The sequence below is a fragment of the Aegilops tauschii genome, chromosome 2, assembly GCF_002575655.3.
Source record: "Aegilops tauschii subsp. strangulata cultivar AL8/78 chromosome 2, Aet v6.0, whole genome shotgun sequence".
Classification (NCBI taxonomy): Eukaryota; Viridiplantae; Streptophyta; class Magnoliopsida; order Poales; family Poaceae; genus Aegilops; species Aegilops tauschii.
This window is the reverse complement of record NC_053036.3, coordinates 120,114,831-120,133,642: the sequence shown is the minus strand read 5'-3', so window position 1 is coordinate 120,133,642 and position 18,812 is coordinate 120,114,831. Positions and strand designations below refer to the sequence as shown.

The window sequence follows — 18,812 nt, the reverse complement described above, 5'->3', positions numbered from 1 at the left end:
GTTGGCAAAATCATGGCCTTTGCCCCTTGTGCAAAAGAGTGCAAAAATCTACGGCAATCTTCTCTTCTAGTGTGGATTCACCCTAAGGCTATAGAACTTGACCAAGTAGTGGCTATGCCTTGATGCCATCGAAACTCCTCTTAGTTGGCGGAGTGCTCGCTCGAAGAATGATGGATCAACAAGTGAAGCAACAACAAGCCTAATAGAAGGCCATTGCCTCCCGCAACATGGTCATTTCTTGGATGAATTCAAACGAGAAAATGCTAGAAATTTCTGCCATAAATCGGCGACGCCCACAATGCTACTTGATGTCATCAAGAAAGAGGCATCACTTTGGACTACTACCAGCGCGAAGCATTCGAGACAAATAATGCTGAGAGCATAAAACGTAAAACCTACTCCATTGTAGCACTTAAACTTTTCGCAAACCTTGTATAAACTGCTTAATTAATGAGATTATCGTTTTTTGTACAAATTATATGTTCTTCTGAATAAAAGGACAACGCTTCTGCCGATTGTTCAAGAAAAAAAGGTGTGGTGCTTTCCAAAAATACTCCCCCCTAAAATAATATATTTCGTTTTAGCAATTCAATTTGAACTGTTAAAACGACATATATATTATGGTACAGAGGGAGTGTATAAGAAACAAAAATGCTTTTTTTCCAAAAAATTCTGCATCAGGGAACGAAACTAGTGCAGAGCTGTTTGTTGTCGTCTCCGGTGTAACCGGGGGAACCATCTTCAGCGTCCATCTTCTTCTCTAGCTCAGCAAGAGCTTTGGTGAGAGACCTCACGTCCAAAGCTTCGCCCAATGCACCATCGGAATCATACTGAAACATACATAGAGTAGCATCAGTTTTACCAGTATTTTGCCAATAAATTAAGCAAGCAATGTTAGAAAACTACAGTAGAAGAGAGGAGATGGACACCTTCTCCAGCCGTAGAAGACGCTCCTCCGGATCCAGACGATCAGCGCCGATCTTGCTGGGACTAAGGAGCAGGCGGAGGTGAGGCCGAAGGAACTCGGCGCAGTGCGACCCGAGGTTGCAGGCCGGGAAGGCGGACTCGCAGCCGAGCTGGTAGAAGGGGCAGTTGGCGAGCTTCATGGGGCAGACGGTGACGCAGTGCCGGTCCATCTGGCGCCGGGCGACGGCGAGGCCGCAGCGCTGCTCGCAGGGGAGGAGCTTGAAGGCGCACGCCTCGTCGTGCGCGTCGGCGCGGCAGGCGGAGACCTCGGCCCGGCAGCCCTGGGCCTGGTTCCGGCACCGCACGGGCCTGAATCGGCAGCGCGCGGCGACGTGGTCGGCGAGCTCCTCATGGGTCTCCAGCTCGTCGCGGCAGCAGAACCGGCCGCCGCCGTCGTCCAGGCCGCGGAGGAGGTCCCGCGCGACGGCCTCCCGCCTCTCGACCGGCCAGAAGCGGCTCGCCTCCATCTCCTCGACGAGGTCCTCGATCCGGTCGTCGCGGCCGTCGTCGCCGCCGCCCAGGTACGGCAGCCAGCCGGCGATGGAGACGGCGACGCTCCTCTTGCTGCCCGCGAAGTCGTCCAGGAAGACGGCCAGCGCCTCGGCCGGGTCATCGCGGTCGATCGGATCCTCCTCCTCCTCCGCCTCGGGCGGGCTGCTGCTGCGGTGCGCGACGTAGCGCACCAGCTCCGCGCGCAGCTGGACGGCGAGCGCGGAGGAGGGGCTCCCGAGGGTGCTGTCGACGCACGCCGCGACCAGGCCCGGGAGCAGCAGCTGCGCCAGCTTGTGCACCACCTGGATGTCGCAGTTGGGGCAGGGCAGGAGGGTGGTTCGACCAGCCGGGCCCTCCCCCTCGCCGCCGCCGCCGCCGCCGCCTCCTGCTCCTCTTGTGATCCTTCTCCCCGGATCTGCTTCGACCACCGGGGCCTCCAATTCCATGGCGCGGCTTTCAGCTTCTCGCCGCGGCCTCAGCTGCACGCCGATGACACGCCGAGGACGCAGTTGCAGCCTTGCAGGGCGAATACAGGTTGAAGCGAAATTCTGATCGGATTGTAGAGGTCGTCTAATTTCTTGCGGTGAGCAAAACTAAGTCAACTCACGGGCTAGGACGGGAGAGAGGAGACAAGAAAAGTAAGAGGAGGGATTTTATTTCAGCGAAAGAAATCGATTATTTCCTTTGTTCCGCTGGTGGGAGGGTGAACAGTTTTATTCGGAAATGCTCTCCTGCGGCCGTCTATCCGGTGGCAATTAGTACCTATTTTCTTTTCTCACCTGGCCATCTTATACAATGCAAGTTGCTTAATAAAATGAACCGAGTCTAAGTAGGATCCCGGTTATCAAAATATATACGTACATGAGGGTTTCTTGAGAGAAGAGCCGGCATCGCCCGCATATACTTTCCCCTCGCCTCCCGGCTGCCACCTGGCGTTGGGACCTTGGATTTTAAGAGTTTTATGTTCTTCGCCGGCATGGTTTTGTGAGAATAAAGCTATTCTCGTTCTTTTCTGACAGTGCCACGAAACTAGAGAGGTTTGTGTCTCGCACATCCGATTATTCGGTAATGAATTTATGTTATTGTGTCAAACTGTTTTCGTTGGTTTGATTATGTCTGGAGTTGTATTTTTTCCTCAACACCATAGTGAAGATCTTGTGATTCAACGGCATACACTTTGAAACGTTCATCCAAGCCGATCACTTAAGGCTTCCCGTCTCTTTGGATGTACGACTCATGGGGCTTCCAGAAACCTTCATTGGTAGTCAAATTCATGTGAGCGAAAGGGTGATCGAATCGCTGCTTCGATTTAATTGCAGTCCTTTTACTGAAAAAATTGGAGTATTTCGTTTTGCAAAGATTGATACCACATAGATGTTTTCGACAGATATCATTGTAATTCTTAGTCACTATAATTACTTTGTATTTTTTTGGATTTTAGATCCAAAGCACGGTACATATGTTCCTAAAAAAAGTGAACCAAGTTTTTATTAAGCATCAATGTTTATCTTTACAAGAGGGATGTTCCTCTATAAATAAGCATCTATGCAAAAAAAACGATTTTTTTTCTTGCATTGAACAAGGCCTAAAAAACAACTACCGTGGTTGAGCAAGCAGATTGCATATATGGTATGAAAAACGCTTTCTTTCATCCGACTGATTTCTCGCTGGCGCAAACCGCCTCGCGCGTCGTCCGATCGAGCGAGATCGTGCGGCTCCTATCATGCGCGCGATCAACCAGGGACGCAGGCCCGCCCAGGCGGCCAGGCCGTTCAGCTCTCCTTTTTTTCTACCACTCCTATTGCAACATTAAGTCATTACTCATGCATTCACTTCTCATCCTCACGAGTCACGACCTCACCCTTTCATCTCACATCCACCAGCCTCCTGACGCGACGCTCCTCACAGCGATGAGCCAGCGAAACGGGGAAGCGGACGGGAGGAAGGAGAGCGGAGGCGAGCGCATAGTCATCCCGACCGTGGCAATGCTTTCATGACCATGACGACTTCGACAGCCACAAAAATGCGCCAACGACTAGGGCGACGAGGCATGCCATGACAGCGTTGACGACGAGGCATGCTTCAATGGTCGTGACGATGCTTCGACGACGATGACGACAACGTCGATGAATGGTCGTGGCAATGCTTCCATGATCATGACGACTTCGACGACCACAACAATGCTTCAACGACGACGACGACAACGTCGATGAATGGCCGTGGCAATGCTTCCATGATCATGATGACTTCGACGACCACAACAATGCTTCAACGACTAGGCCGGCGAGGTATGCCATGACAGTGATGACGACCGCAACCATGCAACAAGGCATGCTTCAATGGTCGTGGTGATGCTTCGACGATCACGACGACATCGGAAATGCTTCAACGACCACCACGACGAAGCGCCAGTTGCGCAGGCTTGTTGGACCGCAGTCAAGCGCCAGTTGCGCGGGCTGGGACTGCACTGCAGCGTGTGCTAGAGGAGTTGAAGTCGAACGGACGGCTCTCATCTATCTAATCGAACGGTGTATGAGGCGGTTTATCTTCGGTTTTGCATCAGCCGGATTACGCGTAGTAGCAGCCATATGGTATATGCAGGACTGAAGGACATCCTAGTAATACAATAGAAGGCGAACTTGAATGACCAACACAACACAGCGTGTTTGCCATGTCGTCTCCACTTCTCCCTCACCACTTCAGTAGTGGTGGTGCAGCAAACCTCCACGCATTCTGTGCCGGGCACAACGCCACCACACAACCTGCAAATAAACATTATTATTATCGCACTGCAGTACGGTTCTACTTGCTTAGCATGACTACGATCACAAATCATCGCACTGCAGTACGGTTCTTACATCGATCTGAACTTGGATGGGTACTATCTTTGGGTGAGAAATAGGCTGCATCCCTGTCGGTAGTTCCGAAAAAAAAAACATCGATGCCGCACACGTTGATTTTGTACATCAGCTTATATCTATTTTCGCAATGATACACAGGAAAACTACACTGGCAAATTGAGTGTTTCATGTGAACAAATTAAACAAGGAAAGTGAGCTCTACATACATGATGTAAAGCAATCTGAAGAACTGAAGCCTCAACTATGCATAGCCGTTCGGCTAGCAACGAGAACATTGCACGTTTTCCACCTCCATGATCCCAACGCAGCAGCAACTCTCCTGCCCTACCTAGTCGCATGGTATCCACGAATGGCAGCTGAGATCGCCTTACAACAGCTATCCGTCAACTCACATCAAAACCACCATGCGCAATGCTGCTCCACATGAGTAATATCAGGATCACACCATGCGACCAATCACCTCCTTGAATCGAGGCCACCCTGCAAAATTTTCGTCCATAAAGGGGCAACCAAGATTGCACAACCACACCAATCACCTTGCAAATCCCCACTAAGCGTTCTCTGCAGGGCTTCTGTAGAACTCGCATTCCTGTCAGCTTCCCAAAGTTCCACAACAAGTTCCACGCCCTCATTCAGGAAGTCTGCCGCCGCCCTTTGAGAAGACAAGTGCGCTGATGCTATGTTTGATCCTGAAGAAGTGCAAAGATTAGTTCGTCCAAAGGAATCTCAGTGACCGATTAGAACTTAGAAAGGGGTGTGGAATGCAGTGTAGAAAGTTAGAAACACAGATGATCAATTGTGCACCCTTGACAAAACAAAGTCAGATGAAGTATTGTTAGGAAGGAAATCCACAAGTGCAAGGCTCACACCAACAGCACCCAGGGGTTTGGTTTTCTGCCCAGGTTATCAAATACAAGTCTGAACAATGAAATCAGTTGACAGTCTTTTCATTTTGTTCCTATGACAGGCACTCACAGGACAAGATATTGTGGCACCACCGTCATAACAATTATATAACTACCTGGTTTTCTCATTTTGAGAAATTACAAGCATTTCAATGTCTCAAGATCATGATAGGAAGCCGCACAGCGGATTTTTAAGTGAGATTAAAATGTCTTGGATGGCTACAGTACAGATATATTGCAGGAAGTTGTCGACCCCACTTTTCCTTCTACATTTTGCCACTTCTCCCCGTTTCCATCTTTAGGATGAATATATTATATCACAAAATACTCCCTCCGTCCGAAATTACTGTCGCTCAAACGGATGTATCTAGCATTGAAATACGTCTAGATACATCCATTGACCCCAACTAATTCCGGACAGGGGAAGTATACATTATGTACCCTATTCACTGCTTCAGTTCTAAAGCCACAAGATCCATTTCATGATCCAGTCTCCTTTCCCTTTTTTTAACACAGGCCAAAAGCCTTCCTGTTGGAGGTACATTACCTATTTCTCCTTTTCAGGACAACAGTGACAAAGGAACAATGAAAGAGCTACACAACAGAATGGCTGGTGCAGTGGTAAGCACTTTTCTGCCATGGTTATCCATTGCCTGCCAAATCTACTTCCATGGGCAAGTACAAAACAGAAAGGTTTTGAATGATTCCTTGTAGTTACCAGGTAAAGATTTCGTGCCATCTGCAGTCCAAAATAAAAAGGTTTTGGATGATTCCTTGAAGTTATATGTAGTACAACTTACATGTGTCTTATCCCAAGCATGTTCCATCAACATATCATGACGCCCTCCAACGGCTAGCAACTTTTCATGGGACCTTGACACAGGATTAACTTATTTTTAGTAGACCTGTGATGAAACATAGTTAATTGCATGTACCATAGTGATGGCTAATAAGATGTTAAAATAACAGTATAGTATGATTTGCACATTTTTGCAGATCCTCTTTTATACCATGTAACTTACTCTACTCAAAGTCTTTGCATAGCTTCTGCTAAACAATTAACAGTTAACTCTAGAGACGCACTCAACACCAATAAATATAGATACAAAAATGTTTTTGTACCATTAAAAAAACATCTCCAATCTAGCAACTGTACTAGTATTTTCTAAGGAAACAGGAAGTAAAACAAATATATAGTGCAGCAGAACAAAACAGAAATCCATCCATACATTCACACAACTAAAATAGCTATTACACTCATAAAATTAAAAAAAAATCAATAAGTATATCAACTTGTTACAGACCTGACTAGCAGAACCGGACATAGCAAATGGTTTCCGGGTGTCCGTTGGCATAACGAAGTTCTAGCATCTCTCCTCCTCGAGTTAGGATCTTCAAGTCTTTCTGGTTTCCACTAAAAATTTGCAAATAATAATAATACAAATGTCAGTATGGAGCCCACTTTTTCATAAATCAAATGTTCATCAGCTAAGTGGACTACAATTCCAGCACCCTTATTTTCAGTAAATTTCCCATCCCATGCAAGGGTGATATCTGGAACCTTTTCGCTCATTGTCACTAAAAAACCTCTTTGCTAACCTCAATGACCGAATCTAGGATTTCCCTGACATCATTTTCACAAGCAGATCAGTAATGGCGGCTAGCTTCTCATGTATCGTCCTGTATGGCAAACAAAAGAACAATAGAAAAGCTATCAATATTGCTGAAAATCAATTTTTGAAAATTAGGACTAATTAGATAGCTCTTCAACTTGTAGACCTTTCGGCAAGCATTGACAATAGCAGACTGTACTTGCTGCGTGAATGTCTTTGCGTGCCCCCGGTCCGCTTCTTCCCTTTAAACAGAAGCATGTGCACGAAAGGCAAAAGCAAAAAAACTTGAATCTAAAAGCAAACTATGAATTTGAATGTTATGAAGTAAACAAACATTTGTATTACAAAATACCATGGTCTCCAATGAGAATGGTCCAATTATTCGATCTAGCCCCATTAACATCACCAGAAAAAACTCTGATCCAGAGAATAAGCCTGCAAGAAATAAAATTGAATAACTTATTTCCATAAAAGGGGCAAAAGGATGTCACAAGAAAGACAATAAAAAGTACCAGAGATCAATCTAGAGAGGGTATGAGGCAATAACTTGCTGGATATAAGGATGCAGTGTTGAGCTTGATCTGCACTCGGGAGACAAATCTCACCACAAGTTTCTCTCTGCCTCCACACCTCCCTCTCGAGCCTCACCCAGACGGAACAGAATGAAATGGCATGGCAAACAAGAAGCGAAAAAGTAACTAGAAACAGTAATTCATTACTTGGCCATGGCCTGCCTTCTGAAACTACATCTGGGTTCTACTACACATTTACACAATGTCCACAAAGGACTGGTGCACAGACCTGAGATGGCCATAACACTCCTCGCTGCTCCTGAAGTTCTCCAAACAAACCCAGCAAATGTGGCTGCCGCACCTGCACTCAACATGGTTGCAGCCATCAGCTTTCTCAATTGTGTATCCACAGGAAGGGCAGCTCTTCACATTCGCCTTCCCTTTGCGCCATTCAAGCAGCGTCGAGTCTGGGTCTTCCTTGTATTCTTTGTAAGCCTCACATGATATGAAAGGATGATACTCGAAATGACACTTGGTGCATATCTCCACATAGCAAGCCCCACAAGAAAAAGGTTTGGTTTCTGCATCTGGAGCTGCCACTTGGTAGATGGATTGGCAATCAGGTGTTGGGCAGAAGCGGTACATTCCTGCTCTAGATGCAACAAATGCCCTCAAGGAAGCTCTGAATAGGTCCTCCAGCTTCTCATTTGACAAGAGATGCTTCAGGTCTACAACAAGGAGAGGCTCCTTGCACCCAGTTTTCAGGCAACAAATAGGGAACCCATCATGTGATTTCATCGCAGATTCACACTGATCCATCAGACAAGCCAGACAAAACATGTGCCCACATGATTCAAGCCTAAAAGGATCTTCTATCTCACACAAGCAAATAGGGCATGCATCCTCTGACGGCTCACTGTAATCCACCCTTTGATTATCTTCTTTGCCTCCAACATTCTCTGATGCAAGTTGAACCAGGGAACTGTGTTTAAAGGAGGCTAACTCAAAGATCATCCTTTCCACCCTTCGCTTATCCTCCTTACTGCCCCAAACTTTAAGTAAATGGCGGTGTTGGTGTAACTCAACCTTTATCTCAGGCATCTCTTTGTTAAACCCTTCCAGATCAACTCCAAAGTTTTCTACCGTTTTCTTCATCAAGTCTGGAGGGAGGTTGTGGCCACGAAGACAAATTTCAAGAGGCTTCTTCTCAAGTAGTTGTCGAAGTGCATGAACCAATTTCACCTCCGCTGCAGCCATCTGTTCTTGGTGTCCAAAGACTTTAATATTTAGACTTTGCCTGTCATACATAATGTAAGTACCAGTTTCTTGTTCAATTGATTTCAAATGTGCTACACCATCACGGGACAAGAGCAGTTGAACTGCACTTAATGTCAGATCAGGGTGGTTTATGGTTTTGCCTTTCATCAAAATCTCAAGTGGCCTTCTCAAATCTGCTATTGTTTTCGTGGCATTTGCTGTGAGCTTTAATCGAAAAATGCCATTCTCGGTCTTTTCAAAATTGTAAGATACACCTGCATGAAGTAGAAAAAGATATGACTTTAAGCCCACCAGCAGACAGAAATATTTTGCAGTCTCAAAGAACTAAACAAACAATACAAAGGTGGGAACGGAGCTATGTAAGATTAACAGCATAGCATGAGATTCAGGGTAATGAAGGCAAGGAACAGGACATCCCTATTTACTAATGCTACATATTCTTGGATGCTTACGTTAGTTGCAGTCTCGCAGCTAATCTACATATATTAGTGTATCTGCCAGTGAAGTTTACAGTGGTACTTAAAAGAAACTTACATCTGAGCACAAACATCACATACCACTGAATTTACACAGGAAGTAGTTACAAACCAACGGACCAACACACCATACAAATGCTGTATGTATGCATATACTGCCACCATGCAAAATTACTGCAGCACAGTATTTTCAAAACCGTGGCGACGTTAAACCACAGTATTCCAATGCCTGGGCAATGAATACTCCTGTTTCTACAAACCATAGTTTCCTCAGTTTGGTTTAAAAAAGAGGGCAAGACCTCTTTTTAATATACCGCGAAAATGCTACAGTATCGGAGATACTATGGTTTATAAAAAAACGTGGTACTTGCTGACGCCAAACACATCAAGTTTTAAAAACTATGGTTTAAAAAAAAACACGGCATTCTACAAAAACTCCAAAAATACTTAGCTGGCAAATGCAGCCTGCAGTATTAGACCTTGGAAACAAGCAAGCCAGTGATAGATTACACATGGCTACTCTGGCATGTTTACACACATTAATTAGGCCATATCTCCTTGGCATTGTTGCATTTACCTTGTTTGGCTCTCATGAATTGGGCCTAAATTAAAGAACTGGAATTGGGTTCTAGAAATAGGGGTGTTTGGCTACCACAAGAGTTGGAATCACAAACTTCAAACCCAATTCCAGTGAGTTAGAATATGTCCAAACAACTTAACTATCAGCAAAGAATCAAATGGACTCAGCATTATGCAGAAAGTTGCTCCTCTATGCACCAAGTCACTCCCCAAAAATTTAGATAATTTCCTGAGAATTTTATGGCGTGAACACGAGGTTGAAAATTCAAATACCAAGTTTTACAAATCCATCTGCACAAGTTTTTTTTCAAGAAAACACAAAGGATTTGCACTTCATTGCATTGAAAAGATGGGGAGAGTACAGTCCTCCTAGGAGGCTAGTGTTACAAGGGTCAGGTTCCCCTTCAGTGGACATCCCAGGATGTGGGCAGAACAACCCTGTGCCCCGGCTTGTGCCGAACATTTAGTGTGACTCACTTGCATAAATTGATCCACCAAATAAGCTCAAAGTTACTCCCCAGCACGTGGACCATGATATTTCAAATAATTTTGTGGAAAATTTAGTGTGAACGTGGGGTTGAAAATTTAAATCCAAAGTTTTACGAAGGCCATCTGCACAAGTATGTGGGACCCACTTGCACGAATTCTAAAATGCAAAATTTCGTAGAACAAATACTTCCATTTCATGTGACATTCAAACATATATAATGAAACTGGAATCTTTTAGAATAAAATACAGATCCATCAGAATTGGGTTTGGGATCTAATTGAATGAATCAAAATCAATTCTTGGAAGAGAAACAAGGTGTAAGAGCATTCCTGGTAAAAAGGGGACTAAAAAAGTACAAAAAAGGTACTTAAACACCAAATACTGTGAGCAAAGTTTGGAATAAGGTCAGCAGATGGGAAAAGGCATCTATAAATTAAATATGCTAGAATAGCAGCTTCATAGGAGTTGATTTATGATTTTGTGCTGAACCTGGTAAACAAACAAATAGGTGGTCTTTCCAGAATTCTGAAACAAAAGTTTTTCCCTCACATCTCGGTCACTTCTACTTTTTTGTTATTTTGTAATCCCCAGGGTATGATCCCCTTTGATGGTCGAAGATACAGTAGAGGGAAGGGATTCGATAATAGATGATTCTTATGGCTATTCACACATCAACAAAATAGTGGTTTTAGCCGAACACCAGTCACAAAGTATTTGAGCATACATCAGACCCACATATGGAGCAGAAGCGAGTTCAATGAGATATGCAAGGTGCACTATGTTAACATTAATCTTGCCGAGTGACTTAACAGCAAGATCAAGAAATTGAAGTTTCTTCCAGTGGTTGACTCGATAATAGCAAGGTCTCAAATTCTTACCAAGTGTTGTCAGTGCACTCAATGCAAAGTCTAGGGGTTTGGTGCTAAAACAGAAGAGGGGTTCAAGCCATGAAGCTGAAGTGTATTGACAGTTTGACACTGACAGAATGGCATAGAGTGGAGGCATCCAGTTGAATTGTTGAAAAGAACATGCAGCGGCAAACAGTGGCAAGTTTCTGTACTGCAATGTGAGCCTGATGTGTTCATCACTTCAATTAGAGGAGCTGAAGGTTATATACTTGTATGATGAATTTTACACAGTGCAGAGTTATAAAGCAGCTTATGCAGATAATATCAAAGCTATGACAGGGAATATGCAGTGGGTGTTAATTGATCCAGGGTTCACGATTCATCCTTCAGTTCAGAGACCTCTATAATAAAAGCTCTTAACAGACCTCCTGGGAGGCCAAGAAGGAACATGATTGGGGCATGAGAGATGTGGACTAGAAGCATGGGAGAGGAAGCTCCAGTGGATAAGTAGTCATATGATGAAACATTGCAAGGAACCTGTACAGCTAGAAGGCACTGGAGCAAGCTCTGCAAGGTAAGCATTCAAATCAATGAAAAAAATAGCGCGCTACAGAAAATAGCGCGACCCCTAAAAATATGCTATTAGCGTGCTATAGCGCGCTACAACGTGCTATTAGCGAGACATTGTACATAAATTAATTTAGCGAGACAATTCTCTACACGCTATAGCGTGCTATTAGCGGCGCTATAGCGCGCTATTTTTTTCATTGATTCAAATTAATCTTGCTCCATGTTAGCTTAATTCAACACTAGTTGGCATGCAACATTTGAACCATTGTAAAGGGATGCCGGAACAAAAAGAAGAGGCAAAAGAAGTGTCAGGAGATGGGGAGAAAGCTGCAAGCCTGCAATACTAGGATCCAACCAAGTAATGAATGTGATGATCATGAAACTTCAGTGGCATGCTAGCCAACTACAAAAACCACTGCTGCCCAGCATGCAATACAAGGAGCACGAAGAGACTTGCAATTTGATTGTTTATCAGATGCTTATGTGCCCTGATGGCTCATAATGATGCCAAAAACTGTAATGGCTGCGAAGGTACGTTTTTTAACTTTAACTTGTGAAGCTACATTAAACCTGATGCTTTTGTAATGATGCTAGATAATAAGATGGCAAGGACTTGTACTGATAAGTAGAATCTGATGTTAGGCAGCTAGTTCTGATGGATCACCTGAAAAACAGGTCTTTCACAATGTTATCATGCTTATGATGCTTGCTTAAAACCTGATGCTATTGTGATGGACATCTGGAAAATGAGTTAGCAAAATCTTGAAACCTGATGCTTATGTCGCTGATTTTTCTTTAGTGCTATATTGCTCAATATTTTTCTTTCACCGTTTCTGTGAATGGACAAAGAGTGACTGAAAATGACATGGGAGATACAATGCTTCTATTAATCCATAATTTCTACATGAGTTATCTTCTACTTCACCCACCCTGAATACATCAGCATGGTCTAAATAAGGTCTTGCAGACCCCAAAATAAATGTATCAGCTTGCAAGCCACGGTCCAGATGCTCAAAGAATCACTAAATAGACTTAAGCAGTACAAGGGCATTTTCGGGTGAAGTCTTGCCCTGGCTAGTCAAACAGAGCTAACCTGAAGGTAATGTGGGGATGTGGCAAAATATAGCTGAGAAGAAGGGAGCAATGGTATCAGCATAATTACAGTAGAAGTAAGGAGAGAATGAGAGTGGGTCTTCAGTAGTGGCAAAAACATATAACAAACAAAAAACTAGAGAAAGAACAAAGCAAAGTCCTAAGGAGATAAGGGGCCTTGATGAATTTCCAGGAAAAAGATGGCTCAAAAGTCTGCCAACTCATATAAAACTGACTAAATGAATAAACAGAAAGAATAAATAAATGAACCAAAATCTGGAATGTCATTCAACCATAGAACAGTGAAAAAGATCGAAGTGGATAGGAGATATGGAATGCAGGCATACCTTTTTGGCTTTGGAAACTCTCAAGCAGAGAAGCAACTTCCTGGCTGATAACATTGTAAACACGTACCGGACAGGACAGAGTGCTATGGAACACATGATTGCACTGTATTATCTGCCAAGGTTGACAACAAGGAAGAAAGTGCCCTTCAAGATGGTCCAGTGCTCTTGCAGCCTCTCGATGAAGGCTTCCATCAAAAGTTATAGTTGCTCTTGTCAGTGAATCATTTTCCTCCGGAGGAAACACCTCAACACGAAAATTCTGTCCAGGAAAACTCTTATTTGGCATGAATGGAGAAATTTCTCTGACCAGTTCTTCTTCACATGTAGAAACAGAGGGGCTAGCTATGGCATTTCCCTTGACCCTGAGCAAACGGATATTAAGGATTCTCCTTGCTGTTGTGCTACGAAAAGCATCATATAGTTCTGGCTCAGTGACATGCATTGGAATTCCTTCAGCAAAAACACAATTCTCATACTTAGTACTAACCCTGCACTTAATATACCTTCCACCAATTCCTAGGGCAAAGCAGTCATTTACAACAAATTCAGCTTCCCCGCTGGCACATGTTACAAGTGCACGTCCACTGCTGTATCTACGTGGCCAACATAATTTAGCTCTCACCGCAGGAAATGGTAATCCTCGATTATCGGAAGTACATACAGGAACTAATTTTAATGAGGAACCATTAAATTCTATGCCATTGAGTTTTGAAACAGCATCTTCAGCATTTTCAGGTTTCAGAAATGTAAACTTCCCCCATTTAATTCCATCTGAGGCTATCCGAAAACTTCCAGTGGATTTATGAAAATTAGCGACGCCAGAGACAATACTATCCACCAAGAAAATAAGCTCCTTGTCATCGATATCATGAGCATTTTGATGCAAAACCTCTACTGTTAGATACCTCCCCCCAAGTTCCAAATGCTTGATTTCAGCACCTGAACCAAATAGTGCAATAGGAGAACTGCCAGGCCTCCCAGGAAATAAATTTCTCTCTAGGCACTCGTTCCTCAATATCTTACCTTCACATTTCAAAGCACTGTTGACAGTGCAAAAGACTTTTTCCATATTCTGTTCCGTAGCAAATAACACAACTTCATTATTTTGAAAGTTAATTTCAACAGTTATTCGGTCATCCCTGCAATCTTCCTTGAGACGCGAGATGATCTTTTGCTGATTTTGGCCATATTTGCCACAAAACCTTCTCAGTAAGTTAGTACCGAGCCCACTAATCACTTTTATCTGCAATTTTTGTTCCTCCAGATGCTGAATGAAAGACACCGGGTGAATTGTATACAAGGCATCATGATCAACAGCGGTTACACATACCAAATATTGATTCGGGACTGACAAAATTTCTGTAAACACAACCCACTCTGGCTTGATGCCATAATTGAGCAATGAGGATGAGGGATGAAGGTTCACAACCTGACCTGTCGAAATCACCTGGTAACCAAACCTTTCATGTCCTAAAAACATGGCAAGATTACCTGTAAGTGATGATAGGATAATTCTCTTTAGATCCTTATCATGCACAGTGGGAGCCTCGGGATTCCAACGCCAATAACTTGGGATAATGATGTTCAGTTCATGCTTTAGACAGTTTTCAAGTTCTGATATGGTTTCCTGGCATCTCCTCATGGTCTTGGCATTGATGCTGTTCTGCCAGCACCACATATTTCTGTTGTCATGCCCATCTTCCCATTTCTTATAAACAGCAAGTAGAGTGAAAAGATCTCCATCTCGGTGACACAACCGGACCTTCTGAAGGTCAGCTTTATGTTTCTCCTCATCGGTGCCCACTCTACAAAATATGCTGCTAGAATTTGCCATAACAGCAGCTAGAACTACACCTTCCTTCCTCAAACCAACATCAAAGCAATCAAGCATAATTTTCCCAAGCCTTGGCTCAATCCCCAATTTGACCAGGTAGCGTCCAGTATCAGTCAGCTCAAAGCAATTAAGTCTATGTTTGACAGCACCCAACTGTTCAAGATTCTTCACAGCCATACTGATTGCTTCGGGATTTGGGGCATCAACAAACTCAAATTTCCGTGCATCTTTAACACCCAAAGCAAGTATTCTTAGAACAGCAGTGCCAAGATGAACTTTCCTGATCTCAGGTTCTTGATGCACATCCATCATACTGAAGTCAGCTTCAGAGTAAAGCCTGTAACACTTCCCTGCTCCTGTTCGACCTGCCCGGCCAGCACGTTGATTAGCAGAACTTTGGGAAATCCAATTAACTTTCAATACATTGAGACCACTACTGGGCACAAATCTGCTCTCCTTGGCTAGTCCAGAATCAACAACATACTTTACTTCTTTTATTGTCAGTGATGTTTCAGCCATATTCGTGCAGAAGATAATTTTTCTCTTTCCAGGATAGCTTTTAAAAACACGGCTCTGTTCTACATGGGAAAGCTTTCCATGCATAGGAAGTACCACGGCACTTGCATCGCTGAAATTTTCACAAGCCCATTCAACTTCCAGCTGAGATGTCAAGAAAGCAAGGACAGCACCCTCTTCTTCATTCTTGTGAATGATGCTTACCATCCTTACAACATCATTGACATAAGAAGCAGTTGCACAAGCATCACACATAGAGTTTGGCACAGCATTGGAGGAAGCCTCCACTGATACATCTGGGACATAATTAATTTCAACAGGAAAATTTCGCCCTTTAACATGGAATGTTTGACAGCCATAAAAGTAGTCAGCAAGTTTGTCAGCATCAGCAGTGGCAGACATTATAATGAGATGCAAATCCAACCTATCAAGCAGCTTCTTCTTGATCAAGGCTAAAAGAAGATCAGTGTTCAAGCTTCTTTCATGAGCTTCATCAACAATGATATATGAAATGCCATCCAGGCCCGTGTCGTTCATGCAGTGATGTAAAAGACAACTATCTGTGCAAAATATGATCTTCGAATTGAGGTCTTGAGAATTTAAAAAGGTTGAATATGACAACACGAAATTGTCTTCGTAGCAGCCGTTGCTTTCTTCATCCACTCTACGTGCCAATGACGTGGCAGCAATTTTTCGAGGTTGAGTACAGACAATTGAGCCATTAGCAGCAAGACCTGAGTCAGCAAGAAACTGAACTAACTGTGTGCTTTTCCCAGAACCAGTCTCCCCAATTAAGATCATAACCTGTAGAAACAGAGCTTGCATAATTTGGGTCACGAGTTTTGCAATGGTATGTCATAATTGATAATTCACAAAAAAAGAATAAAGTCAAACTAAATAAAGGGAAGTTTTGATATGCGGTACCTATAACTCGAGTCATGAGACAGACTAACTACAGCTAAGAGTGAAGTTCATAAAGGATCGAATGGCTCACACTACAAATTTGCAATGCTATCACAAATAAAACTGCAGAGGAACACGCGTCCTCACCTGATTATTAAAAATGTGATTGAGAATTTTTCTGCGGTATGCATAAATTGGTAGCCCCTCGTTGAGTCTCCTGCATTCACGAAGCATCATCATGTGCAACCTCGCGAAGTCCACATCCTCGCGTTCCCCAATCCCAAACACATCCACCCCCTCCTCCTCCTCATCATCGGTCCCACGTAACATGGCACGCCGTATGGAACTCATTGATGCTTTGTACTCGGCAATTTTGGCATCTACCAAGTCCTTCTCGGCCTCCAATGTTTTCTTCTGGAGATGGAGCTGGTCGAAGTCGCGGACGGAATTGCGACTGCGCAGGCGGTGTTCCAGAGACTGGATGGAGGCTGCGAGCTCAGCAGAGCGGGCGGCAGAACGGGAAACGAGGTCGGTGTCGAGGAGGCGGGAGGCGTGGGAGGCGAAGAGAGAGGCGATGAGTGGGAAGGCGTGGGCGGCAAGCGCGGCATTGGGGAGGTAGGGCGTGAGGAGGTGGAGGCCCTCGAGGCGGAGCGACCAGAGCTCGCGCGCTGCGGCCGCGGCGGCGGGAAGGAAGCGGAAGAGGAGGCGAGCGGCGTCGCGGCCGGAGGAGAATACGGAGAGGTTGTCGGGGGGCGGCGAGGGGAGATCGGCGACGAGCGCGTCAATCTCAGTGGCGGTCGGGGTGGAGATGTTGGGGCCCGCGCGGAAGAGGATGACGGCGAACCGCGGGGCCGATTGCGGCTGGCGGTGGCTCTGCTGGTGGTGCGGGCGGCAGTGCGGAGGCGGAGAACCCCAGTCCGGCGGGCGGAAGGGGCGGCAGTGATTGGATTGACGCATCGAGGCGGCGGAGGCGCGTCGAGAGAGGCACGGTGGGGCGGTGGAGCGTCGAGGGAGGATTGGTGGCGGGGGCGGCGGTGCGTCGGGGGAGGCGAGGTGGCGGCAGCGGCAGCGGCGCGACGAGGGTTTGCGGAGGTTTCCTTTGGGCCTTTGTTTTTCTCCGGAAGATATGTACGGCTTCTCTCAGAAAAAAAAATGTAAAATTAAACTATTGGGTATCCAGGCGGTATTGTAATCAACCCGGATGAGGCGCGAAATGTGTACCATACTGTGTTTGTGTTGTGTTTGATGTGCGATGAACTTGCGAGAGAAACGGTCTTTTCTCCGCTAGGTCTCGGCATATACAACGCCATTTGCCCCTCTCGGGGTGTATCGGCTGCCAACATTATTCCAGGTTCTTGTATATCGACGAGTTGTCAGTTTTTTGTCTGGTTGGCCATAAAGAAAGGGTGATGGATGTCTGATTGCCGTGGGTTGCTGCATTAGGGCTTTTTCACCTTTTGTGATTAATTAGCACGATGAAAATATCGACCATCTTTTTGATCTGCTGCGTTCTCACATGATTGGTCTAGGACGTAGTCGTGTGTGTGTCTAGAAAAGGGCTGACTAGGCCCTACCGTGACGATAAGCTATTGGATTGATGATGCTCAAGGACTGCTTCGTCAGTATAATCGGGTCCTTCACTCCATCTTGATCCTCGTGGCTTGGGACTCTCGAAACATCGCAACGATGTGGTTTTTAACCAGCATGCTTTGTCGTCGACGAGGCGGGTGGTTGCTATGGTGTGCAAAGAGGCTGGGTTTTGGAGTTCGGCCTTGGCTCTTCTGTAGTGATCTAGATGCCTTTCTGGGGTGTTGGATAGATGGATGACACCCAAATAGCATGTGTTTGTAACTGGTCAATCATTGTTGTTGCTTGCCGCATGGATCGGTGTCTTACTATTTTCTTCTTTTACTTTATGATACATGTGCTTACGAGTACTCGAGAGAGGGAAAATGAGATTAGCTCAGCCATGGTGCAACGAGCGTATGCATGAGTGAAGTATGCTTGCATCTCTTAACTGAATTAATGCCTATGATTATTGTTTGGTTGCTTATTTTGCCATGTCGCGCAATTGGGCACCGCTCATCGTTTCGTGCACTCTGTTAAGAGCACAACTGTAACTAGTACAACATATAAATTTAAAAATAGCTTTTTTCTTAGGAGAAAAGTTCAAAGTAGCCAATGTTGTGGTTAGATCATTAACAAAAGCTACTTTCACTAATTACTACTCTGATATTATATTACTTTCAAGTATTAGCTTAGGATTTTATAACAAAGGGAAACCTTTTACCACCACGTAACACATATAGTAAGCAATTCAAACTATTCAAAAAGGGAAACCTTTTACCTAAACTTTAAGGGTAATGAATCCCTATTTGTGAACTCAAATAGGCATATCTTTAGCCTTATGAATTCACTTTAAGATATGATCCTCTACATCATGTGTGCGAAGGGTTAGCATAAACGTTATGTCATATGCATATGTACACCTTTTAAAGGTTACATGTGTGTATTAGTATGCTTTTTGTGT

The 18,812-nt window shown here is 44.5% G+C and overlaps 2 protein-coding genes across 2 annotated transcripts; both read right to left on the bottom strand.

Annotated features, from left to right (window-relative positions):
- Nucleotides 1–490: 490 nt before the first annotated feature.
- On the bottom strand, nt 491–2,178 carry LOC109738465 (uncharacterized). The gene is made up of 2 exons (XM_020297561.4): nt 930–2,178; nt 491–830 (listed from the first exon to the last, which is right to left on the bottom strand). The coding sequence occupies exons 1-2, from the start codon at nt 1,902–1,904 to the stop codon at nt 678–680; spliced, it is 1,128 nt and encodes a 375-aa protein (XP_020153150.1). The 5' UTR covers nt 1,905–2,178; the 3' UTR covers nt 491–677.
- Nucleotides 2,179–7,532: 5,354 nt separating this feature from the next.
- Nucleotides 7,533–17,610, bottom strand: LOC109738466 (ATP-dependent RNA helicase DEAH12, chloroplastic). The gene is made up of 3 exons (XM_040401815.3): nt 16,430–17,610; nt 13,030–16,183; nt 7,533–8,881 (listed from the first exon to the last, which is right to left on the bottom strand). Exons 1-3 carry the CDS (start codon nt 17,237–17,239, stop codon nt 7,605–7,607), a joined length of 5,241 nt encoding a protein of 1,746 aa, XP_040257749.1. The 5' UTR covers nt 17,240–17,610; the 3' UTR covers nt 7,533–7,604.
- Between the last annotated feature and the right edge of the window lie 1,202 nt (nt 17,611–18,812).

Excerpts from the sequence above, each read along its gene's own strand:
- LOC109738465 (XM_020297561.4), bottom strand. The coding sequence starts at position 1,904 with ATGGAATTGGAGGCCCCGGTGGTCGAAGCAGATCCGGGGAGAAGGATC. Across the intron at positions 831-929 it reads GTCTTCTACGGCTGGAGAAG|TATGATTCCGATGGTGCATT; the intron begins GTGTCCATCTCC and ends TGTATGTTTCAG.
- LOC109738466 (XM_040401815.3), bottom strand. The coding sequence starts at position 17,239 with ATGCGTCAATCCAATCACTGCCGCCCCTTCCGCCCGCCGGACTGGGGT. Across the intron at positions 16,184-16,429 it reads ATCACATTTTTAATAATCAG|GTTATGATCTTAATTGGGGA; the intron begins GTGAGGACGCGT and ends CTGTTTCTACAG. Across the intron at positions 8,882-13,029 it reads GAGTTTCCAAAGCCAAAAAG|GTGTATCTTACAATTTTGAA; the intron begins GTATGCCTGCAT and ends TACTTCATGCAG.